General features: G+C 34.1%; 5 protein-coding genes across 6 annotated transcripts; 3 read left to right on the forward strand and 2 right to left on the reverse strand.

Annotated features, from left to right (window-relative positions):
* On the forward strand, positions 1–3,681 carry LOC115706479 (methylthioribose-1-phosphate isomerase). Of its 2 annotated transcripts, none has more exons than XM_030634139.2 (10): positions 1–476; positions 1,130–1,242; positions 1,365–1,420; positions 1,771–1,929; positions 2,056–2,155; positions 2,271–2,416; positions 2,553–2,658; positions 2,761–2,899; positions 2,985–3,253; positions 3,360–3,681. In XM_030634139.2, the coding sequence occupies exons 2-10, from the start codon at positions 1,171–1,173 to the stop codon at positions 3,426–3,428; spliced, it is 1,116 nt and encodes a 371-aa protein (XP_030489999.2). In that variant the 5' UTR covers positions 1–476; positions 1,130–1,170; the 3' UTR covers positions 3,429–3,681. The 2 variants fall into 2 exon arrangements, with proteins under 2 accessions (XP_030489999.2, XP_060961327.1); XM_061105344.1 differs by lacking the exon at positions 1–476 and adding an exon at positions 580–913.
* A 308-nt stretch (positions 3,682–3,989) lies between these two features.
* LOC115706478 (aldehyde dehydrogenase family 7 member A1) lies at positions 3,990–9,241 on the forward strand. Its single transcript, XM_061105336.1, has 15 exons — positions 3,990–4,585; positions 4,714–4,873; positions 5,054–5,140; positions 5,239–5,370; positions 6,105–6,177; positions 6,378–6,400; positions 6,515–6,578; positions 6,855–6,900; positions 7,070–7,250; positions 7,501–7,677; positions 7,800–7,968; positions 8,099–8,235; positions 8,325–8,422; positions 8,572–8,721; positions 8,833–9,241. The coding sequence occupies exons 2-15, from the start codon at positions 4,739–4,741 to the stop codon at positions 8,885–8,887; spliced, it is 1,527 nt and encodes a 508-aa protein (XP_060961319.1). The 5' UTR covers positions 3,990–4,585; positions 4,714–4,738; the 3' UTR covers positions 8,888–9,241.
* Positions 9,242–11,300: 2,059 nt separating this feature from the next.
* LOC115704893 (uncharacterized) lies at positions 11,301–12,515 on the reverse strand. The gene has a single exon (XM_030632103.2). It carries the CDS (start codon positions 12,074–12,076, stop codon positions 11,480–11,482), a length of 597 nt encoding a protein of 198 aa, XP_030487963.2. The 5' UTR covers positions 12,077–12,515; the 3' UTR covers positions 11,301–11,479.
* Positions 12,516–13,031: 516 nt separating this feature from the next.
* Positions 13,032–15,790, forward strand: LOC115708234 (protein STRICTOSIDINE SYNTHASE-LIKE 4). The gene is made up of 6 exons (XM_030636452.2): positions 13,032–13,205; positions 13,323–13,535; positions 13,620–13,687; positions 14,683–14,919; positions 15,114–15,246; positions 15,320–15,790. The coding sequence occupies exons 1-6, from the start codon at positions 13,032–13,034 to the stop codon at positions 15,590–15,592; spliced, it is 1,098 nt and encodes a 365-aa protein (XP_030492312.2). The 3' UTR covers positions 15,593–15,790.
* A 410-nt stretch (positions 15,791–16,200) lies between these two features.
* Positions 16,201–23,799, reverse strand: LOC115704979 (ATP-dependent DNA helicase Q-like 3). Its single transcript, XM_030632197.2, has 19 exons — positions 23,640–23,799; positions 23,306–23,416; positions 23,148–23,155; positions 22,974–23,057; positions 22,504–22,644; positions 22,397–22,431; positions 21,841–21,924; positions 21,615–21,703; positions 21,238–21,390; positions 21,037–21,133; positions 18,875–18,878; positions 18,606–18,755; positions 18,424–18,516; positions 18,280–18,345; positions 18,059–18,192; positions 17,584–17,675; positions 17,339–17,460; positions 16,969–17,075; positions 16,201–16,853 (listed from the first exon to the last, which is right to left on the reverse strand). The coding sequence occupies exons 1-19, from the start codon at positions 23,797–23,799 to the stop codon at positions 16,418–16,420; spliced, it is 2,166 nt and encodes a 721-aa protein (XP_030488057.2). The 3' UTR covers positions 16,201–16,417.
* Positions 23,800–23,937: the final 138 nt, after the last annotated feature.

Consider the following 23,937-nt stretch of genomic DNA (forward strand, 5'->3'; position numbering starts at 1 on the left):
AATCTTCTTAGTCTCAAAATTTTATTGTATTATTACTCATAATAGGAAATTTGTGGCTAATTTCTAAGGTCTCTCATGCTTATATCTGCGAATATTGATGCTGATAAATTAGTTTATACTTTCTTTGGTGAAGACAAATTGTATTTGATTGGAGGATACATGGTTATTTATTTATGACAGTTTCATTCTAAAAAAGAAAAAAACTTTACTAGTCGCTGCGTATATCTCGTGTATAGTGTATACCCCCGGTTTTTTTTTTTTCGAGGTGGTTTATGGTCTTTTCATATATTGACAGAATCTCTTGTTTCACATGCTTCACACCACCACCTCTCCACCTTCACTCTTCAAAACCCAAACTTGCTTCATTCACACCAACTCAAACCATTCCTTGTTCATCGTTGAATACATAAACCCGTAGGAATTATAAGGTCCAACTCTCCCAAGAAGGGACCATCAAAGCGACCGATCTGAACAAGGTATATCCCATGTGATTACTATACAATTTCGCGACATGGGTTTTGTTCAATTCTCCTGCTATTTATATATATTTTCAAGTTTAACTGACATAATCTACTATGAAAGCTGGGTTTTTTTATTTTCATCAATCGGTGTGTAAAGATTATAGATAAGCCTCTTCTTCGCCTCCTGCTTATGTATACTATGAAGTCCTTATTTTTATGGGCTTATTTGTATTTTTCACACTAAATTCTGTGTTTTTTCTGTCATAATCGCATTCTTCTCCTTTTCTATTACACCCACTTCGGTGCCACAGAAATTGACTTTAAAGCTCTTTCTTTGTTGAAGCTCTCAAATCTCAAACTCAATCTACATATCTGTTTCAGTGCCCCTTTCTTTCCATCACATAAAAAATAAATATTTTGGCGAGGGAAAGGAAAGAAAGACTACTAATCTGGTTGATGTTTTTTTCATATATTTATGAAGATTAATCAAAATGTTTGAATGTGGGGTTGTAGAAGTAGTAGTTGTTGTTACAGTATGGTTTGAATTAAGCTTTTGTTTGATAAAAAATTAAAAAAATAAAATAAAAGAAAGCTCAAGTAGCAGGCAGCTCCTAAAAGTCTAAGCCCTCTTCTTCCTTGTCCATTAATCTTCATATTCTTCTTCACAGGGTTAATAGCTATCGAAACGTGTCGTTTAAGGCCTAAAGTTATGGCGCCTGCCACAGACAACACTCTTCAAGCTATATGCTACAACCGTGGTTCTCTTCAGCTACTTGATCAGGTTGTGCCTCTGGTTTTGTTGTTAACTTTTGTTTGATTTATGATTTTCTTCTTCTTCTTCTTTGCATTGAATCGAATTTGGCTCTTTGTGGGTTCGTTTCTTGATGTTGTTTTGTTCAACAGAGAAAGCTTCCTCTGGAAACTATTTATTTGGAAATTCGAGATGCCACTGATGGATGGTAATATGCTTCTTTATTTTTATTAGGTCTCGTATTCATAATATTCATTGATAGGATTGTTTAATTTTCTGAGGACGATTCAATTTCAGATAATTTAGATTTGTTTCTGTTATCAAAGCTGGTCAAACTTGTTTTGTAAATTATTGGAAGGTATAACTAGCTTCTAGTAAAGTTCACTTTCAATGCTGTAACACTACTAATTATGATTAGTGTTTGTTGTGTGTATTGTGAAGAAAAGAGGCAAAAATGGTGCCATTCTTTTTATATGTACATAGGCATATGTTTTTCATATTAGTGCTTGTTTTTGTCATGAATAATCTCAATTTTTGAGTTCTTTTTTTAATTGTCAGGCATGCCATAAAGGATATGGTGGTCCGTGGTGCCCCAGCCATTGCAATAGCAGCAGCCCTTTCTCTAGCAGTTGAAGTGTTCAACTTGGATGGTTTAGATGGGACCATCAATGATTCAGTTTCTTATCTTATCATGAAGTTGGATTATCTTGTCTCCAGGTGCTAAGTGTTGCTTAAATAAGTCTTCTGCCACCTATTAGTTTACATTTGTTCGTCACATCTTTATAATTCCCCCACAAAAAAGGGATCAATAGCCCATTTTAAATCTGAACAATGCTATTTCAGCCGGCCAACTGCTGTTAATCTTTCAGATGCTGCGACGAAACTTAAAGAAGTGATCTCAAATACTGCTGCTACTGCTACAGAAGGCAAAAGTGTTTTTCAAGTATGGTACTTTCTATTGTACTTTCACTTGGTTTTACCAATAATCTTTTGATTAGGCCCCACCTTTCATAGCATTACTGCAAATTCATGTGCTCCTTCTTACTGAACTTCCACAGGCCTATATAGATGCAGCTGAAATGATGCTGGAAGATGATGTTACTTCAAATAAAGCTATTGGTTCATTTGGAGCAAGTTTTATTCTTCATCAGCAGCTCAACAACCCTAAAAAGCTTTCTGTATTGACCCATTGTAACACCGGCAGGTATCTAAATCTCTTGAGTTTCCCATTTTAATAATTCTCCCTAAAAATTAGTAAATAAATATCTCTTGCAACTTATATTTCTCCTTTTCGACAAGAAACTGAAAAATATGTTTACTTTTATGTTCTGTATTGCCAGTCTTGCAACAGCAGGATTTGGTACTGCTCTTGGTGTAATCCGCGCACTTCATGCAGAAGGGGTGTTGGAAAGAGCTTACTGCACAGAAACACGTCCTTTCAACCAAGTTTGTATTATGATCCATTTTGTTTCTTGTTTATGCACCTTATTTTTCATTTCACATGTTACTTACACACTTATGAAAATTTATGTAATCAATTAATTGCAGGGATCCAGACTTACAGCCTTTGAGTTGGTACATGAGAAGATTCCAGCCACCCTTATAGTAGATTCTGCCGCAGCGGCCTTAATGCAAGCTGGGCGTGTGAATGCTGTGGTTGTTGGAGCTGATCGTGTGGCTGCAAATGGTATTCAAAATCATTTAATGATTAATCTGCTTTTCATATTCAATTAATGGGAAGTTCGGTTAATCTATTGCATTACTGAATCCAGGTGATACTGCCAACAAGATTGGAACCTATAGTCTTGCATTGATTGCAAAACATCACAACGTTCCATTCTTTGTGGCTGCACCACTCACTTCCATCGACTTGTCTCTTTCGTCTGGAAAAGAAATTGAGATAGAAGAAAGATCCCCAAAAGAAGTACTGAACTCACGAGGAGGGCTTGGAGAACAAGTTGCTGCATCTGGAATATCTGTATGGAACCCTGCTTTTGATGTTACGCCTGCTAATCTGATATCTGGCATCATAACGGAAAAGGTGAACCCTCTTTCTTTAACTTCAATTCACTTTTGTATATACAAAACCAGCAACATGAGGTCTCAGTTGTGTTTCAGCATCTAACGGTTTTAGTCTCTCCAAGCAGGGTGTCATAACAAAAGCAGGTGATGATGGTTTTGACATATTGGGGTTTTCACTAAAGATAGCCGGGTAGTCTTGCGCGCAGAGGAATCCTCTTCTGGTGAAAAGTATAACCTTTTTTTATGCCAAGCAGCTATGTTCTGCTGGTCCAAATAATTGTTAAATTCTCCATTGCTTTCTTTGTAATAGGGGGCAAGGTTAATGGAAATTTCAAAATATTGATGTATCCTGTTCCTGTCCTGTGCTTCAATTCTCAGAGTTCTAGAATATACATTGTTCACATTTTTTTCTTGATAATAAAGTATACAAATCTTTGGCTGGGTCAAGGATACTGTTAATTTTGAGCAACCCAACTCAACCAATAACTCTGGTTGAGAGTTGAGTACAAAACTATCTACAAATTTTAACGTTCAAATGTATAATCAAAAGGTAGCTACCAAATCTTCCATCAAATGTATAATCAAACAGCTGTAATATCTCCAAATAGGGTAATGTACTTGGTGATCCTCACATTGGACAAGTGCAAGCAAGCAAAATGTCAAATTTAAGAAAAGGCAAGCAACTGAGATAAGTCATTTCCATCAAGGAGAACACAGTGCTAATAAGTGATAACTATCAAAGCAATAAATGAAAATTGAAAGATGGTTGTAATTTGTAAACTTGTCCAATGTAGCATCCACTACATGCAGCTTTACACTTTCTTTTTTCTTTTCTTTTGAGAATGAGAGGCATGCAGCTTCATGCCTCGAAATCTTAACATTTGCATTTTATCACCCTGATTTCATAGACTCATAGTTTCAGTAAAGAGAATAATTACATCGGAAAAAAGGAATCTTGAGAAAAATAGGACAAAGAAGAGTAATTTTGGTGAAATAATTACCAATAGTTTGTAGACTTGTAGTAGCCCAGTCAAAAATAAACACGTAAGAATGAATAATTGTTAGGGATCAGTGTTGAGTCATTGTTACAGATCAGAGTTGAGTCATAGCCATATCACATGTTTCCACCTTTTATATCTCCCTATGCATAAATACAATTATTATTATTATCTATTATTAATACAGGTGATCTTGCTTTTTGTTTCGTCTTCATTCAGTGACTTACGGCACTTATTTTTCATTTTCCATTTTCGTTTACCATATCAAATTCAATATACATCTACTCCAACTCCACACTCTCCTCTCCCATTTCAACCATTGCATCGTTTGGATTCTCATACCAATTTTCAAGGTAATTTTTCTGCTTCGACAAATTTCTTTTGTGTGTCTATCAAAATTCAAATGCCATTTTCATTTTTATCTGTATTTTGCTAGCTTTGACTGTGTTTTCTTTGACTTTTGCGTGTACTCGCTGTCTAGCTTGTGGATAGGGTTGTTTTGAGAGATGGGTTTCGAGAAAAAAGAGTACGAGTTTCTGAAGGAGATCGGTTTGGGATCAGAAAATCTTGGTGGGTACGTCAATGGCAAGTGGAAAGCAAGCGGACCATTGAGCTCTACTGTTAATCCTTCTAACAATCAGGTTTCCCTTTTCTGTTTGAAGACTTCTTTTTTGTTATTTTTGGCGATCATTGAGTTTGTTTGATTATCTTAGTTGAGAAATTTATGTTATGGCAAAGGAGCAACACGTGAATTTTTGGGTTATGTTTCTTTTTTATGCAACAGTGAGATTATTCTCTGATTAATGTGTTTTTGGATATAGAAAATTGCTCAAGTCAAGGAAGTTTCTCTAGAAGATTATGAGGAGGGACTACATGCATGTAGTGAAGCAGCAAAGACATGGATGACTGTTAGTACATTGTTTCGAAATGGTCTATAAGTTATCACGTAAGTTATGGTTCTGCTTTAGAAGTGAATTATAAGACACTTCTGTTTTTCTTGGGGCAGATACCAGCACCAAAGAGAGGTGAGATTGTGAGACAAATAGGAGACGCATTTAGAGCCAAATTGGATCATTTAGGTCGGCTTGTGTCGCTTGAAATGGGAAAAATACTACCTGAAGGAATTGGGGAGGTTCAGGTATGATTTATGATGGTTCATTTGTTATTGGATTTTTTATATTATGGTAAAAGTGTTTTCCTTGTCCTAAGGAAGGGAGTTTATGCCTTTTAGATGTTATATTATGGTAAGGGATATTTGCGGCGAAACCTCCCCAATATTTGCAATTGTTACACATATGACCTTAATAAAAAAAGTGGCGGCAAAAGTACCTTATCTTACGATTTTGTTGCAATTTTTCTCTTTTTTGATTATTAAGTTTCAGTTAAGCCCATTAAGTACTAGCTCAAAAACATATGGCGACATATTTCCTTAACTTATTTAATACATAGTCCAATAATATGTTGCCACGTGTTTCTAAGTTGAGACTTAATAACTAAAAAAGGGTACAACTGTAACAAAATTGTAAGAAAAAGTACTTTTGCTGCTATTTTTTTTTATTAGGGTCATATGTATAACAATTGTAAATGTTAAGAGGGTTTCGTCACAAATATCCTATTATGGTAAAAGTGTTTTCCTTGTCATAAAGAAGGGAGTTTTTGATTATGGTAAAAGTGTTTTCCTTGTCCTAAAGAGATTAACAAATTCTAAGTCTAATATTAGTGAGAGTAGAGTTAGGTCTTTTATTTTGCTGTGCGTGGGCATGAGTAGTAGTTATTGTTCAAACTCATTAAGTGGGATTGTTCGGGAACTATTTTGATTAGTGAACTTTAAAGTTGCTGAAAGCTTCTTCTTTGTTTTTGTTGTTGTTGCAGGAAGTCATTGATATGTGTGACTTTGCAGTTGGTCTGAGCCGACAGTTGAATGGATCTATAATCCCTTCAGAACGTGAGATTACTATTCTTTGATTGTTTTATATTTTTTGACACTGTAAATGTTCCCTAGTGACTATGAGTAAACTGAATTTGTTGCTGTGTTGTTATTAGCTTGGACTGCAAATGAACTTAAACTTTATTTGTCATGTATTAAGACAGAATCTAAACTTTGGGATGTGAATTATCTGATTTAGCTATTATGTTTCTCTGCAGGTCCGAATCATATGATGCTTGAGGTAAGACCAGCACCGGACCATCAATGTTTTCAAATCTGAAAGTTAACTAATTAAAAAAAAATATGCATTGAACATAAAAGATGAGGTTTTGATTATAGGGTGTTTATATGACAGGTGTGGAACCCACTGGGAATAGTCGGGGTGATCACTGCTTTCAATTTCCCATGTGCTGTTCTTGGTGCGTTTGGTTATCTGCTAGTTTGCCATATAATAAAAAGTAGTATCATTAAATCTTAATCATGTGGTTATTCTTTATTTGAGGTTTAGTGTATTGGATTTTGAAGACAGTAGTTCTCAGAAATCTTTTCTTGGTAACTTCACAAAAAATTATTGAACTTGTTTCTGGTTTAAGGTTTGTCATGCATAATGGGAAGATTTTTGCATTTAGTTGCCTATATTGTAAAAAGACTATTGCAGAGCATCTAATCTCAATGTTCTTTTTGTGGCGCTATAGGATGGAATGCTTGTCTCGCCTTGGTTTGTGGAAATTGTGTTGTGTGGTAAGTTTAAGTCTTCTATTTGCAGTTGAAGTAATATTTATCTCTTCAACCAAATGTTGATATGGTGAATTGTTAAATTTATTGAGTTCATTCGCGTCTTTGTAATTCTTCCTTCAAGAAGATCACATATTCTGCACGAAGTAGTCACTGAAGGTGTTTCGTATTGTAGGAAAGGTGCACCCACAACTCCTTTAATAACTATTGCTGTCACAAAGCTTGTGGCTGAGGTTCTTGAGAAGAACAACTTGCCAGGTGCAATATTCACCTCCTTTTGTGGAGGTGCAGAAATCGGTCAAGCAATATCAAAAGATACTAGAATACCTCTAGTTTCTTTTACTGGAAGCTCAAAGGTAATTCTTTCACATAAAAGTACTTTTTGTTGTGTTTTTTAAATTTGAAATTAATAAGAATATTGATAACACTAGTGTATCAACCAATAGCCTCCTTCAAAAAATAAAAAAATAAAACCAATAGCCATGGTCATTTACAAGTTCCAACTGGCCACATGTACGTGTATGTGGGAATGAGGCCAACTTTTGTGGATTTGTGGCTTTTATGTACAATTCTTTGAAGAATTTCTTCCCGTGTTTCTTTGTATAGGTGGGTTTGATGGTGCAACAAACTGTTAGTGAAAGGTTCGGTAAATGCTTGCTTGAACTGAGTGGAAACAATGCCATAGTTGTTATGGATGATGCCGACATTGGACTGGCTGTGCGTTCTATTTTGTTTGCAGCTGTTGGAACTGCTGGTCAACGCTGCACTACATGTCGTAGATTGGTAAAAACATTCTTGTCCATGACTATGTTTTAATCTGTTTGTGGCACTCAAAAAGTACTGATTTCATGCTTCTCTTTTTTTTTTCTGCTTTTGTTTCATCTGTCCACTCTCCCTGGCTACAGTTTCTTCATGAACGTGTATATGAAAGTGTATTAGATCAACTGGTTGGAGTTTACAAACAAGTGAAAATTGGAGATCCTTTGGAGGAAGGAACCCTTGTTGGTCCACTACATACGCAAGGTTCTAGGGAAAATTATGTGAAGGGGATTTCAACCATAAAATCTCAGGCATGTATAGTATGCTTTATGACTAATTTAAAGTCTGGATGTCTCTGGCTCTTAGAATTGTTAAACTTTTGGTCAAATGTTTTGAGACAAGTATTTACTTTCCTAGTGTTTACTTTACTTGTATATGCAGGGAGGGAAAATCCTCACAGGTGGATCAATTGTAGAGTCAGAGGGGAATTTTGTAGAACCGACAATTGTTGAGATTTCATCTAGTGCTTCTGTAGTGAAAGAAGAACTATTTGCTCCAGTTCTATATGTTATGAAAATTAAGGTACCATATATTCTTGAACCTTTTTGTTTACTGTCACCAATGAGCTGTTTCTCTGATGCGATCACAAATTTGTCTTTCATAATTTGCAGTCTCTGGAAGAAGCAATTGAATTAAACAATTCTGTGCCACAAGGATTGAGTAGTTCAATCTTTACTAGCAGGCCAGAAGCTATCTTTAAATGGATTGGGTAAGTCATAACCTCCTTAAAATGCCTCAAGAGAAACTGGAATTGTGTATTGTCTGCAATCCAACACTGCCATTGAGATTCCCATTTTATCAATACAAGTTGATTCAGAACTACTTTGTTCATATCTCATGTATTTCAATTTTACACAGGCCTCGTGGAAGTGATTGTGGCATAGTAAATGTAAACATACCAACTAATGGAGCTGAGATAGGCGGTGCCTTCGGTGGAGAGAAGGCAACCGGTGGCGGCCGAGAAGCAGGGAGTGACTCTTGGAAGCAATACATGCGACGTTCAACTTGGTAAGTTTTTTGTACAGCTCAAAGTTTGCTGGTGAAAAACATAGTCATATGAAATTGTCTGTAACACAAAACACTAAAAAAACTACTTACATTACTATTTTTTTTTTACAGCACGATCAATTATGGAAGTGAACTACCTTTGGCTCAAGGCATAAATTTTGGCTAGGGAATTAGTAGTCAAGGTCACAGCCCGGCCCTCTGCATCGACATACCTTGCCAGCTTGGATCTTTAACTTCCTATCTCAGTAGTCAATAATAAAAGTTTCCCTAATGAACTCTCGTCTTTAATTTCCTAGGTAGTAAATGAAATAAAAAGTAGTTTTTACTTGAGTTTCACTGTGTTGGTTTTGGTAATGGTAGACCCAACATGAGTTTGACCCTGCTAGAGTTAAACTTTGACTACTCATAGAAAGAGGTTAATATTCTGCATGTGAGTCTGTCATCGATGTGGGACCATCGAGGTGTTTGAATATCAGAGATACTACTTCTGCAATTATATCAGTGTTATTTTTCTACCAAATTTTGTTTGGCTTGCATTACATTTAATATTTATTAATTGTATTTGACCGTCACTAACAATTTAGTCCATTTTAAAAAAAAATATATATTAACAATTTAGTAAAGTATGACATAATACGTAAGCACCGAAAGCAAAAACACAAAGGACAAACATAAATTAGGTTAAATTAATTTACATATATTGTTCATGCAGACACATTATAAAAATGCATGATAATAAGAGAAAAAGTGAAGGGAGTGGAAAATATATTTCGTTTTTTTTTTTTTTTTTTTTGAGAAGAAGCTTGCTTGATTATTATATAGAAAAATTTCAGTTCTCCTTTAAAAAATAAATAAATAAAATTGCCCTTAAAATATCTAAATTTTGTGTTTACTTACGTATAAATATTAAAATAAAAATTGCACTAAGCTGTTAATTTTTCTTTCATTATGTTATGTAGGTACATCTTTAAAAGAAATTGTGTACGTAGGTACCAATCTTACACTCAATAAGAAAATTTGGGACTGAAATATTTAAATTTTGTGTTTATATATAGTTAAATACCATTTATTTTGATAGTAAAGTAACGAAATGTTAAAAATTATTATTATTAATTTATTATTGTTATTTCTTGAATTTTATAATAATTTTAAATTTTTTTCTGTAAGGAATCTTAAAATTAACTTAATAAAACTAAAATAGAAATTCAACGATAAAACTAATTATTTTTCTTCAAATTCTTTTATTTATATTTTTCTTGTAGCTCACATCCCTTCTTTCTTCTTCTATTTTTTTTTTTCTTTAGGATAAGTTATGTTTTTGGATTTTTTTGTTTACACTTCAAATAATTAAAATAATTTATTTTTTTTATTTTTACAGAATTACACACATAGACTCTTATAGCAACTAACGGAAAAACTTAAATCGCAACCAAAATCCGTATAGCAATTTAAAAAAAAAAATTAAAAAATAGTTGATGAAGTAATTCTCCTATTTTTTTAATCTTTAAATCAATTAAAATTTATTTAATTAGTATTTATATTTTAGTTGTTTTTAAAATTTACTATTTTTTTGAAATGCAATTTTAAATTTATTTAATTGTGGACTGGCAACCAAACACAAAATTTAGACATTTTAGAGGCAAATTTTCTGATCTAATATAAAACTTAACCGTTGGCATCTACCGAATATAGAAAAAAAGGTACCATTTTAATATTTTACAGCAATTTTTTTAATATATACTTATCCAATTATCCGAATATAAAATTTAAGTATTTTTTCAAGTATTTCCCTTATTAATTTAGTAGTTACAAGTTACAATACCTTGCCAAATTGATAATTTCTCAAAGAAGAAGAAAGAAAACCTTTGGACCCTGGTCTTGATTTCGATAATAATCTCAAATCTCAATGTTGTTTCATGTTAGTTGCCCCACATTAAAAAAAAAAATAAATGAATAATAAAATTTAGCCTTTTTTTTTTTGGCTAGATATATCCAGAAACTTCTGTCTAAGATGCACAAGCAAATAGTGCGGCTAATCAAATTGTCTCCATCTCCATACATTTGCTTTTCACCGTAATTTTATTTTTTTTCCTATGGTGAAAAAAACCCAACAATATTTCTGAGAATGTTCTCAGCAATTTCATTCTGTGTCACCATCTTTGGTTTATTTATTGCAGCTTCAAAATATCTTTCTTCAAAATCTATTTACCAAATGGCTATTTCTCATTACAGTACATTTCCTAAAACACCTCAAAACCACCTAATTATACCATAACAATTGTGAGTGAGAGAAAATAACGCACTTAATATTCTTTTATTCTATTCTTTATTCGTATCTGTATATGCTTTCCTTAAATAAAAAACGATAATTATTAGTATTAAATTACTTGAAGGGCCAGCCCGAATCATTAATTTGCTTACTTGTATTTGTACACTATTATTTATAATAATAAAAACAATTTGACCATTTGAAACAGTGAGTAGTGACACACTAAAACTAGAACAGGACAATTTGAATGAATAAAATTTTGAATTAATATACAGTACAAAACTGATTTTAAAGAAAAACACCATTGAAATTGAGCACTTCAACGTATGAGAATTTTATTATAATAAAAGATATTATTTACAATGCAAAGTTCATCAGATAAACTTAGTATTAATCTAACAAAAGAGAAAGAAAAAAAAGAACAAGAAAAACAGAGTTCCCCTGTTTGATACTATGAGTTGAATGAATCTGTAGATTGGTGAGGATTCTTCAGCTAGATAGAGAAGAAAAGCAACTACCGGAACGAACCAGAGAAGGGGTCGAAACCCTTTTGACAGTTTCGAGAGAGCTACTTGAATTGGAACGAAGCGCTCTTGGGGAATCCAAACTCCGGCGTAAAATCTTTCCGATGGCGAAGATTGGGTGCTCTGTTTCTTTGTGATGAGGATTCGATGAACGAAACTTCTTACAGAAAGTTATATGGCGATTGAGAGCTTCTTCTGTTGTGATGAGCCTATCTGACCTGAGGACTTCGTCTTTGACCGCCTCAACGCAAAGTCCGCATATCCAACGGCCCTGGTACCGTTCTCGGACGCGTGAGATGTACGCGGGAGTACACTCTTCTGTGAAGCCACAAGAGTAGCATTTTACGCATTCAACCTCGAGCTGGAGGGCTCCTTTGGTTGTTGTGTTGCCTGTGCTTGTGGATTCTGAACCTGTAATCACCATTTGTTTGTAACCAGACACCATTGAGCTCATTTTCTCTCTCTCTCTTTCTCTCTCTTGCTTTGCTCTGTGTGTTAGAGCAATAGATGAGTCATTCAAGATATATATAAGGTGGGTCCACGAATAATGAGTATTTTGCATTGCACTATTTTTTTTTTTTCTTATTTATTATTGTTATTATTATTTTTGTTTGTAATAAAATAAAAAGTGTCTCTATACATTATAGAAGGAGTTGTGGTTGTGCTGCATGGATTTTGTTTTTCACAATAATTTATGGACTTGTTCCTCTCTCCTCCGAATTTTCAGAACTCTTAATTAATTTGATTTTGATTATTATTAAATTTACATATTCCTGATTCTTAGTATTGTACTAACTATTATTATAAAGGGGTAGTCATATCAATTTCCTTCTCTCATATTCCAATCATTGGCCGTGGATTTTAAACAAGAGGGCTAGTTGGGTCGGGTTGGGTGTGGTTGGGTTGGGTTAGGTAACTTGAGTTATGGTGAAGGAAAGGCTGCAGAGCATGATGACTAAATCAACTATTGAAGAGGGTGACAGTATATGACTAAATGTGTCAGTCATTGATGGATCCATATTTGAGTATTGATATCTACCACACAATGAAATTTCTTAAGTTGATCAGGTTGATTTTTGACTCATCCAAATAGGTTAAGCCTTATCCTAGACAAGAGACCACTCAAAATCAAAATGAAAAACACTTGCAAAGAATTTAGCTTTTCTTTTATGAAAGACAATATCTTTTTTGTGTATGATTAATGAAAACGAGAGTTAATATTTCAGATATATTTCAGTGAAAAAAGTAAGGTAGCCAAACCAATCACGTTTAATACATATACACAACAACATTTAATTGTTTATAGTATAATAGTAACATGTAATGTTTTAATGTTTCTGCATCATTTTGCAGTTGCTTACATCTGCTATTTTGTTTTCAGTATGGGGGCTTTATTTCATTAAACTTAGTTTAGATTCATAGAAAACTCACACTAGAAAATCTAGAGATTTTCATTCTCTATAGTCACATTTTTTCCACCGCTTGATCATTGTGTGGCCGTACCACCAAAGCCGTCCATGGCTTTGCTAACCTCAAAACAAGCTGCGCAAGCATTTTCAAGCTTTCTCTTAGCTTGTTTGCTAGCTTTTACAGTTCAAGTTTTTCTCTTCTCTCCAATATCTCCTGACTCACTTAAACTTCCTTCAACAACATCTTTGGCTTCCATTTTTCCTCCAAATAACAAACTACAGGTCAAAATTCATTCATGTCACATGGATTGGACACTTGAACATGCACATTTTTCTAAATCTTTCAAAAGGGTTATCATCTAATTTGGTTTTACTTTTTTCTGAATTATGTCTCACTAGGAAGTAAGTAAACTTGGAGAAGGGTTTCTTGAGAGACCGGAAGATGTTGCTGTGGATAAAGAAGGCATAATTTATACAGCTACAAGAGATGGTTGGATAAAAAGAATGCACAAAAATGGCTCCTGGGAAAACTGGAAGATGTTAGGTGGTCATACTCTTCTGGGAATTACTACAACAAAAGAAGGTGATCTTCTTGTATGTGATACAGAAAAGGTAGAGAAAGATCACTCTTTTATTTTATTTTATTTTTTTCTTATTCAAGAATTTAAACCATTTCTGGTTTTCCTTGATTTTCAGGGTTTGCTTAAGGTTGGTGAAAATGGCGTATTAGTAGTCACTTCACATGTTAACGGGTCCAAAATAAGGTAAGTGAATACGCATGATATGTACAAAAAGTCTACTAAAGCATAGTACCATTGTTTACATATGCAACTAAATCAGACAAGCCAATTTAGGGAGGTACTTCCGAAAGAGTTATGGCGTCTCTAAAACTAAACAGAGTGTTTCAAACAATCAGCAGACATTTTTGCCCTTATCAGTAAACGACAACCGAGCTTTACTCGTTTCTTGTCTTTATAATATGAAATAGTAGTTCTTTTGGCCAATGCTATAGATAAAACTCTGCCTCCTTATCATGGAATGAGTAAGAAGTGAAACTCTATTTGAACAAGTTAAGATGTGTGTGTGTGAGAGAGAAATAGTAAGTAAGAGTCTTTAAAGCTATCCAAGAATAGAAAACGACACAACTAAACCGCGTGATCAATTGATATGATCCATGTGCAAGCCATGCCAAATTCTTATTATACGACACACAACAATAGGGCCAATCGCAATTTGGAGGTGTTGTTGGGACCTGCAGCCCTCCTTAGCTAATAATAAGACCTTAAAAGGGAATCTTTTTTATTTATTTAATTTTTTTTGGGGTAGGGACCGATTACTACTGCTATAGATACATCATGGTTTGATGTCGTTTTTCTCCTTTAGTACTTTTCTATACACGTGTGTAGTTGGAGTTTTTTGCTCTTGAGTTTTTAGTTTCTCATTTTATCTAGTAGACTACATTAAATTTAAACAAACACTCTTCAACTTGGCAAATCCTGGGGCCGGAGATGTAACACTCTTTTTGTTTTCTATAGTAGTTGGGACCATGATTGTTTTATAGAGCTATCAAAAAACCACTCTGCGGCCACAGGGTTTATCAGGGAAAATTCTTATGTTAATGATCCAAAATCGTACATATACATATACACTTTGAGTCTATTTAAACAATGTAAGGGAAAGAAATGGTAATGTAAAAAAGTAAATAAAATTATCAGCATATTAGCCTGCAAAGTTTGAGATTTTGGTTTGTTTTAATTAGATTTGCAGATGATGTGATCGAAGCATCCGACGGTAGTGTGTATTTCAGTGTTGCATCAACCAAGTTTGGACTCCATAACTGGTATCTAGATGTGCTTGAGGCAAAACCACATGGGCAATTGCTCAAGTACGATCCATCATCAAAGGAAACTTCAGTTATACTTGATGATTTGGGGTTTGCTAATGGTGTTGCTCTCTCAAAGGACCAAGATTATCTGGTGGTCTGTGAATCATGGAAGTAAGTCACATGGTAAAATTGTTACATGAACACTAGTAAATGAATAAGAAGACTAAACATGTACCATGCTGTCATGTCACAATAAGTAAATGATTGTTTCATTGATAATGATGTATGATCATTTTTGGTCATACTAAAATTCAAGAGAGGACTGCTTTGTTTACCTAATGATACGTTGTCGTTTTTGTGACCAGATTCAGGTGCCTTAAGTACTGGCTCAAGGGAGAGAACAAAGGAAAAACTGATATTTTCATTGAAAACCTTCCTGGTGGACCTGACAACATCAATCTTGCCCCAGACGGGTCTTTTTGGATCGCTTTAATTCAGGTAACATAAAACTATATATTGAGCTTTTTAATTACCATCATAGTTGTGATGTGATTGTTTATGAAAAATGCAGGCTAGTAATGAAGGGCTGGAGTTTGTCCACAAGTTTAAGGCACTGAAGAAATTCATAGCAACGTTTCCAAAACTAGTAGAGCTAGTGAATGGCGCGGAGGGGAAAGCGACGGTGGTGAATGTGGCTGCTGATGGAAAGATTAGGAAGAAATTTGATGATTTAGAAGGAAAGGTGATGAGGTTTGTTACAACAGCTATTGAGTTTGAGGATCATCTTTACTTGGGAAGCCTCAGTTCCAACTTCATTGGGAAGTTTCCACTCAAAACTGCTTAGTGTGGATTTTGCTGTATGAAATTAAATGGAGACCACTAGGAGTCTAAAAAGACACACCATGTAATATTGATGGAGAAGGAGACTATGTACTGAATTGGGGCTTGTGGCTCGTTTGGCATGTAAAACTGTATTAGATTGGACTGAATTTTTGGTTAAGATTGCATTATATTATCTTAATATTATATTGTATGTGGTGCAGTATATAGCGTTATAATTTTATTATATAAAAAGAATAATATTATAATACTCCTAAAGTAAATATTTTTAGAAAAATAATTCTAAAATAAAATGTGGAGTCCTCTAAAAAGTTCAGTTTTGTCCAATTATAGCATCTATAAATTAATAACTTCGATTAAGTTATACTTCTGTTTGTTTGGTTTCAACACTAGATCAAATTAATTGGCTAAATTTATAAAATAATAATTTTTCAGAAAAAAACAACCCGCAGTTAGTATATGAATTGATAATTGACTATACACTAATGAGTAATGCACTCAATGTGTTTTCATAATTAATATCTTAATAAATAAATATTTACACTAATATATAAATTATTATTTTATATAAATTAACAAAAGGTGAGTCTAATATAGACCTATTAGCCTGAATTGAGGAAATGTGAATCATCAACGTAATATTTAAAAATTAAAGTGCAGCAATGATTCGTTACATTTTCTTTATAAAGAGAAGAAAAATAAATTTTGGGAAACAAAAGTTTTGAAGTTAATTTCATGCACTATATGATAAGAACAGCCAGCTCCATTCAAAGCAGCAAAGTGTTTTACACTATTACCCTTCCTATAAAGAAATTAACAAAACCACAGCCTATTGCAACTTCATCCTTTTCTCTGAATTCTTCTCAACTCCACCAGGTGACCGTCTCGGTTGCTTGTCCTTTGCCTTTTTACTGTTAATGAACTCTGAAAATGATGGAATTGCTGGCAGTTTTGCACTAGGAGAAGAAAAACATTCTATTGGTGAAGCACATGTGAGAGTTTTAGGTACAACACTTGATTCAAAATATTCAGTGGTGTGTTCTTGATGACCCAGATCCAAAGTAGGAGAAGCTAGAGATGAAGTTTCTGGTTGAGATGCAGAACTGGCAATGGCACCAAGCCGATCAGTTAGCTCAACTGAAGTTGTGGTTGATAGCCACCTCACAGTACTTGCCACTTGTGAATAATAGAATGATTTCCCGGTTTTCCCATATTTTTTGTAACACTCGTTTTCGAGAAAAGTGGCTGATGTTTCCACTTGATGCCTGTGCAAAGAAACATTGAACAGTAAATACCAACAATGTCAAAGGAATAGAATACATTAAGTTGAAAGTTTTTCAGGACTCAAAAAAGAAATATGTGCATGAGTTATGAGCGTACTTTATGTCACCAAGCCTCTCCCGAGCTTGCTTGAAAGCGTTTAATAGTCTTTGCCTACTTGACTCTCTCAGGCTGTCGGATACAGCATTCTTGTTTTGTTTATTGCTCTTCATCCAGTAATAAGAACAAGTTGAGAGCAGGAAAACAAAATTTAGAATAAGTTAACGGTTTAGTTTAGCTAGCTGAAATCATATATATGCAGAGTAAATAACTTTAAAATCATCACCTATGTATATGTAGTAGCATATTTAAGTGATTGATTTCTAAAATGCATATGCAAATGATAGAAGGCTCAGAAGAGAAAAGGAAAAAGACATGAAATTCCGACTTCGAATGAAACTAACGCAAAATGTTATCTATCGAAGCAAACCTGCTCATGTTTGCTCTCATAATATTTTTCTTCTGCACGTTGCAAGAAATCCATCTTCTCATTAAATCCAGATTTTTTTGGCAACTTTGAATGGCCTAGTCTCCTAATAACTTCAATACCATCTGCCAGTGAATGTACAAAACAGGATCATAGAAGTATAGCAAGTATTTTTTTTCCACAAATTTATTTCTTTCTAATTGCCAACCACAAAATACAAAATTAAAATTGTTGAAAATATGATATACCATCAGAATCAGATATGGCTTCCTCAGAACCACTGGCTTCATCATCACGATTCCAGAATTCAGAAAAATTTCCTTCATTTACACAAGAAGAGCTGAAAGAGAGTACACAATAATAAGTTAGCACCTACTATTGTGATTCTTCAATCATAAGGGGCAAGATTTGGAGTTCAATATACAAGAGCTTCCTTTATAATCCATTGTTCAAAATGTATATTTGCAGAGCATAATTTCAGCCGTACGTACTACTTGAAATTGATCTTCAGCAAATTATGACTTACTTTTTTGAAAGTTAAACCACTGTCCTATTGCATATATATATAATATTATATAATTATGGCTGTCTAACCAAGTAATTATTGCAGCTCAAATCAAAGGCGCTGACATCTGAATTTATAGGGTGCACCTCATACTAAATCACAATTAGTAAAGGGGAATTAATAGTGCAGTACTAGATAGGCACTATATGAAGATTCACCTGCTCATAAAAATTTGAGAGGAACCACCTTTGTTCCTAAGAACACTAGTGGTCGTAAGCTCCTCCAAATACTTCGCAACTAGATTTGGATGTTTGCAACAATCACATGACTTCTTACACAATGATGCACTTACCTGTATTGTAATGTTAGAGCTAACTTTGAGCTTTTGAATCTTGTTCAAAATAAGGTTTAGCATCCAAAATTTAGTGAATTATCATACCTGCTCACCGAAACTCTCAAGAATTTTTTTCCTGCGGCATCCAGAACTTTCACAATACTCTACCATCTGCAGTATTTGAATTTGAGAGTGGTCAAATATATACAGAGAGAGGTCCATTCAGACCTTTAGGAAATTGAGAATAACCTGATGGAAGTCCGTCAGAGACTTTTTCGACAAGCCTTCCTGGGCATTGGAAGCCTTTGACTTTTTACCCTCTGCATTCCTCAGAATAAATTCCTGCAAAACAGATAGTTAACAAGGCATAAAGCTTTGTTGAATACACAAAGCATTGTAGAAATGGTAATATTGCAAGTTATTATACTAACCATTCTTTTGCGATCATCTATTCCGTAGTACAACAAACTTTTGGAGAGTAGTTGATCACGACCAGCTCTACCTGACTCTTGATAGAAGGCTTCCATTGACTTTGGAATGTTAAAATGGCAAACAATTCTGACATCCTTTCTATCTATACCCTTGAAAATAGACAATATCTCCATAAGCCATTAAAGAGACATGACATCTGCTCTGTCAATATCACCAAAATCTTAACTGGGACAGTAAAAGATAAACAAAGAGAGACTGAGTTGCATACCATCCTGAACAAACACTGGCACTTCAGTAATTGAATGCACCACCAAGGCTCCAAGAAAAGCATAGAAAGAAAACAAAGAATGCATCACAAAACACAAAAATAAAAAAGTGCAGAAGGAAAAACCAAGCAAACCCAGAACTGCCTCTCCACCAAATTTTTAATTGACAAAGGAGTTGTGGGTGCACCTTTCCTACAATACACAACACCTTTAATTGACAAAGGAGTTGTGTTGTGTCCTAATATCCTGTTTTCTGATGCAAAACAAGTTTACTATTTAAACTGAAAGTACTTTTCCAGTCAACCACATCAAGTTTGGGCTTCTAAAGGTTTGGTTACATAGATATGGTAAGCTCCATATGGGAAGAAAAATTTATTGAGTTCATTCCCGCCTTTTGTAATTCTTCCTTCAAGAAGATCACATATTCTGCACGAAGTAGCCACTAAAGGTGTTGTGTATTGTAGGAAAGGTGCACCCCACTAATTTATGCTTGTTTTCTTCTTATTCCAAGTTTTAATGGTCAAATACATCATATAGCTTGAAATGAGAGAAAAACATGATCAAAATATGAATATGGTGAATTTATCATGGATTTTGGGGGTTGTACGAAATATAAGTGGGAAAGTTTTAGATGCTCAACACGCTCCGTTTGTATTCGAAAATCAAGTCTGAAGCTTCAAACCAATTTTTGATTATGATCCGTTCACTTTTAGGAAAAACTTTGTGAATAAAAGTTCTAGATCTCTTTTTTAGTTTTCCGAAACATCTTGAATCGTCCAATTCTGAATAATGTCGAGAGAGTTATGGCCAAAATACCATTAGTTGTCGCAGCAGGAAATTTCTTAAAAAAAAAAAAGATAAAAAGATTGCAAAAAAAAAAGATGGGCTTCTCAAGTGAGGCTGCGGCCTAAGCACAATTTTTATCTTTTTAATTTTAAATTTTAAATCATTTTAGTATCTTTTAGGTAATTTTATTAGCCTATATAAACATATTATATTTAGTCTTTTAGTATGTTTTTCAGAGCTTAAAAACTCAGAAACTCTTAATTAGCAACTACTAAATATTTTTCATCATCTTCTTCTTTTTCTTTAATTTTGTTTATATTCTCATTTTTCATTATGAATGCAATGGTTATGAACATGATTTTCATGCACTAATTTTCTTATCTAAGGGTTAATGGAATCACTTTAATTTCTATTTTATTTTTATTTTGCCATGATGTTCTATTAATTCTTCTTCTTTATTTTAGTCTATATAATTTATGTTTAATGCTCGTGAATACTTGATCACTATTTGCATATTTTTATGATTTCAATTTGAGATTCAAGAGATGAGAGTTGAATATGCTATAATTGTATAGACATAAGTCACATATTGGACGAGAATACCCGTATGACTTGTGTAGCAAATAGGATTTTCATTCTTAATGCCTTTTATACCTTAAATTTATCACGGATATGTAGAAAATTTAAATATAGATTGAGATCTTATATCTTGAAAAATAATACGATTTATTTTAGTTAACCCACTATTAAAATTAGAAGAAGAAATTGTAAAACAGCTTAGTAAAATAATAGATTGACAAGTTGATAAAACTAATACCCTAGTTTCCATTTATTAATATTCATAATCATTGTTTGCTTACCTGAATTTTATAGTTAAATTGTTTTCCTAGTTTTAATAATATTTCCTCAAATTTTTGTTTGCCAAATAGAAAGTAGAAAAATAATTATTAGTACTTGGTAATAGTTTTTCTGGGATGATACTCGTGCGTATGCGCTATTATTACTTAAAACGAAACGTATACTTGTATTATAAATTTTCCCTATTAGGATCTGAACCCAGTTCATGCTCTAGTCTCTAAGACTCACCCAACAACTTGAGCTAGTCTCATGAGGCATCCAACCACAGGAGCTAGCCTCAAGTGGCTTCACATTTCTAGTCATCAGCTAGGGAGAGACCTCACTTAACTTGATTATGCCGTTAATTCAAGTTTTATTCCACTCTGACATTATTAGATGCATTTTAATAATGAAATGGATCAAAGTCATGTTAAGTATTAAGCTCACAAACAACAGAAGTAGAAACCCAACAAAAGAGAAGCAGAAAATCATAGGAAAAAATGCAGGAAGAATAAATTGAATAACTCATATACAATCTTACCCAAAAGCCACCGTAGCAACAACAACTTGTATCTTAGAAGAAATCCAATCTTCTAGAACAGAACTACGCAGTTTATCATTCAACCCTGCATGGTAAGCTGAAAGAAAGGTAAAAAAGGAAAAGAAAAAGAAAAAGCAGAATCATCAGCACATGTTAAGTGAAACCGCTTGCAAATTGTCAAGGGCAAAATCATATGTATACCAGCAGAAGAAATGCCAAATTTTGATAGATGAGCAGACAAGTCATCACATGCCGTACGTTCAAGGCAGTAAACAATGGCACAAACATCTCCGTCGGATTTCAGTACATTAGACAAATCAGAATAGACATCATTCAAAAGGTCCTTGTATCGAACTGTATCACAGAAAAATATTATTTGATGTGTAGAAAAGTAAACAAGGACAGCAATTTACAGCTTGCAAAAATCAACTTTCAAAATAACCAGAAGAAACCTTCCATCAACAAGAGAGCCTGTTGACATTGGAATGTGGCTTCCTCAGTGTGAATTAATTTATTCAATCTATTCTAAAATACAACAAACAAACTCTATCTTAGTCAAGTCTGGAAGCAAGACACACCTTCATAGTAGATATTAGGGCGATTAAAAGAAGACTTGAGGACTAATGGGTCTTGCAAGCACAAGGACTCTATAACATCTTTCTGAACTCTGCAAAACAAAAGGATAATCAATGAACTATCTATCATGACTCAGTGATTAATTGTTTAGTCTCTGTACTATTCAAATAATTAAGTTCCCATAGTTTACATAGAAAGGAATTACAACTAGTGCTTCACAAGACTCACTTTGGAGCGGCTGTAGCTGTCAAAGCTAGGATGGGTACACTTGGAAAGTGGCTTCTCAAAGATGAAAGCTTGCGGTAGCTAGGCCTGTTTCAAATATTTAGTTTAAAAGACATTCCGTTGTCATTTTTCACAGATCAGGTAACATTTAACTCTCAAAAACTAAAAAAGATGAAAGCTCTACTACATACAATAGAAGTGTGTCCCTGCCAGAATCTAATCTTTTTAATTCTTCTTTCCTCAGAGCCAGAGGTGGCATGAAAAAGATATAAGTAGAATTTATAGGAAACTGATCAAGTGGAACTAATTTTAAGATTTACAGAATGAAAAGTACACATCAAACATGGTCATGCAGAGAAAGAAGAAGTGGACAGAAATACGTTGCCCCTGAGAGGTTTTTCGTTTTTCCACTTGATAGATTCAAGACAAAAGAGCACTTGAAATTTGATATCCGATCCTCTCATAGAAGTTAGGAATAATTGCACTTTCTATTTGGTTTCTGACATTATGTGCAATACTAGGTAGTAAAGAATGTTTACAATTATCACAGTTCACAAACCTGAAGTCATGTCCCCAAGAAGAAATGCAATGTGCCTGAAATTCTCCAGAAGAGGTAAAGTTATACACAATAATTTCCAGCTGAAGGTTATGAATAGTATTTCATACCTCATCTATGGCTATGAGATTCAGTAATCCTCTAGCACAAATCTTTGTCAGCTTTGACATAAATCCTGGTGTTGCAATCAATTCTGGGGTAACATACAGTAGTCTTAAAGATGGCCTTCCAGAATCAATTTCTTCATGAATCTACAGAGTATAAATGGGAGTTTAGTATTCTCAATCACAAGATAAATTTTGTCTTCCATTACTTAGTAAGTACTACCCAAAAAACATGGTAATTTGAATAAGAACCAAAACTAAAAACAAAACAATACAAACACCTAATAAAAATCATTAATCTCCTTGGTCCTAGGCAGCCTCATAATTTTGTAAATTGACTAATAGTTTCTCAACAAATTTCTGAAGGCTCTTCGTCATAGTGACCAATACACAAGAGTTCTATCTCAAACTTTTAGACATAAATATATATATAGGTACACATATAACAAGAAGATATCAAAGTTAACACATTTCACCTTATTTTTAACAGATGACGTCTGGGTTGACGACAGATATTCAGCAGCAATTCCTTTCTCTTTCAGGGCAGCCACTTGGTTTTCCTGATCTCACACAAATTCCAATATTCCCTATATCTCAATCTTCAGAAGATGGAAATACAACAAGCAGTTGGAAAGTTTTGATATGCTTACCATCAATGCTGCTCATGGAATCAAAAGACAATGTAAAGAAGTTAGAAGCGTCTCCCGTCATTTAAGACCATCAAAAGTTCAATCAGAAAGCAAAATATGTAGCTTAAGCTCCACCTAAATTGTGTCAAATCAAACAAAAGGGACTAATTAGCGCTCACCTATTAAAGGACAAACAACAAGCACGATTCCAGCTTTCTTTACCAGTGCAGGGATTTGATAACACATGGATTTTCCCCCTCCAGTTGGCATCAGACAGAAGCAATCTCTCCCTACAATATCAATGTAAAAGAAAAAAGTTCACATTTCAAAAAATTTATAAAAACCATATCATTATTCACTAAACTACTTTCTGGGTGAGTACCATATATCATCATCATCATGTTACAAATACTACAGTAGGTAAAGAGAAAACATATATATGGGTACCAAAATTCCACAATAAATAGGAAAAGGTTAAGCACGCATGTGAATGAGGAACAGTGAATTACAGACCTGACAAAATAGCTTGAATGGCGTCCAATTGCTTGCCTCTAAAATCCGCATATCCGAAATGCCAGCGCAAGAGCTTCACCAGAGCTTCTTTGCCGTAAATATGGTTGTCGTTCCTCCGACTCGATGAGCTCTGCAATGGCAATGGAGACTTCTTCATCATCTTCCAACGACAGCTTCGAAGATTCTCTCGTCTCTTCTCTTCTGGTCACTCTGCTAATTCGTCCCCTTTTTCAAGCCTTCTCCGTTACCACTCCCGCTCCGATTCATTTTCGCGCTCTTCTCGGCTCACTATACCCTT

The sequence above is a fragment of the Cannabis sativa genome, chromosome 1 (assembly GCF_029168945.1).
Source record: "Cannabis sativa cultivar Pink pepper isolate KNU-18-1 chromosome 1, ASM2916894v1, whole genome shotgun sequence".
NCBI classification, from domain to species: Eukaryota; Viridiplantae; Streptophyta; class Magnoliopsida; order Rosales; family Cannabaceae; genus Cannabis; species Cannabis sativa.

Bases quoted from the DNA above. Each gene is read 5' to 3' on its own strand.
- LOC115706479 (XM_030634139.2), top strand. From the start codon at position 1,171: ATGGCGCCTGCCACAGACAACACTCTTCAAGCTATATGCTACAACCGT. The intron at 1,930-2,055 runs GTGCTAAGTGTT...ATGCTATTTCAG, and splicing joins TTGGATTATCTTGTCTCCAG to CCGGCCAACTGCTGTTAATC. The intron at 2,659-2,760 runs GTTTGTATTATG...AATTAATTGCAG, and splicing joins AAACACGTCCTTTCAACCAA to GGATCCAGACTTACAGCCTT.
- LOC115706478 (XM_061105336.1), top strand. From the start codon at position 4,739: ATGGGTTTCGAGAAAAAAGAGTACGAGTTTCTGAAGGAGATCGGTTTG. The intron at 6,401-6,514 runs GTAAGACCAGCA...TTTATATGACAG, and splicing joins CGAATCATATGATGCTTGAG to GTGTGGAACCCACTGGGAAT. The intron at 7,678-7,799 runs GTAAAAACATTC...CCCTGGCTACAG, and splicing joins GCACTACATGTCGTAGATTG to TTTCTTCATGAACGTGTATA.
- LOC115704893 (XM_030632103.2), bottom strand. From the start codon at position 12,076: ATGCAAAATACTCATTATTCGTGGACCCACCTTATATATATCTTGAAT.
- LOC115708234 (XM_030636452.2), top strand. From the start codon at position 13,032: ATGGCTTTGCTAACCTCAAAACAAGCTGCGCAAGCATTTTCAAGCTTT. The intron at 13,688-14,682 runs GTAAGTGAATAC...TGTTTTAATTAG, and splicing joins GTTAACGGGTCCAAAATAAG to ATTTGCAGATGATGTGATCG. The intron at 15,247-15,319 runs GTAACATAAAAC...TGAAAAATGCAG, and splicing joins TTTGGATCGCTTTAATTCAG to GCTAGTAATGAAGGGCTGGA.
- LOC115704979 (XM_030632197.2), bottom strand. From the start codon at position 23,799: ATGATGAAGAAGTCTCCATTGCCATTGCAGAGCTCATCGAGTCGGAGG. The intron at 17,461-17,583 runs GTATATCATATT...ATTCACTGGCAG, and splicing joins AGCCATATCTGATTCTGATG to ATGGTATTGAAGTTATTAGG. The intron at 16,854-16,968 runs GTACGCTCATAA...TTCTTTGCACAG, and splicing joins GAGAGGCTTGGTGACATAAA to GCATCAAGTGGAAACATCAG.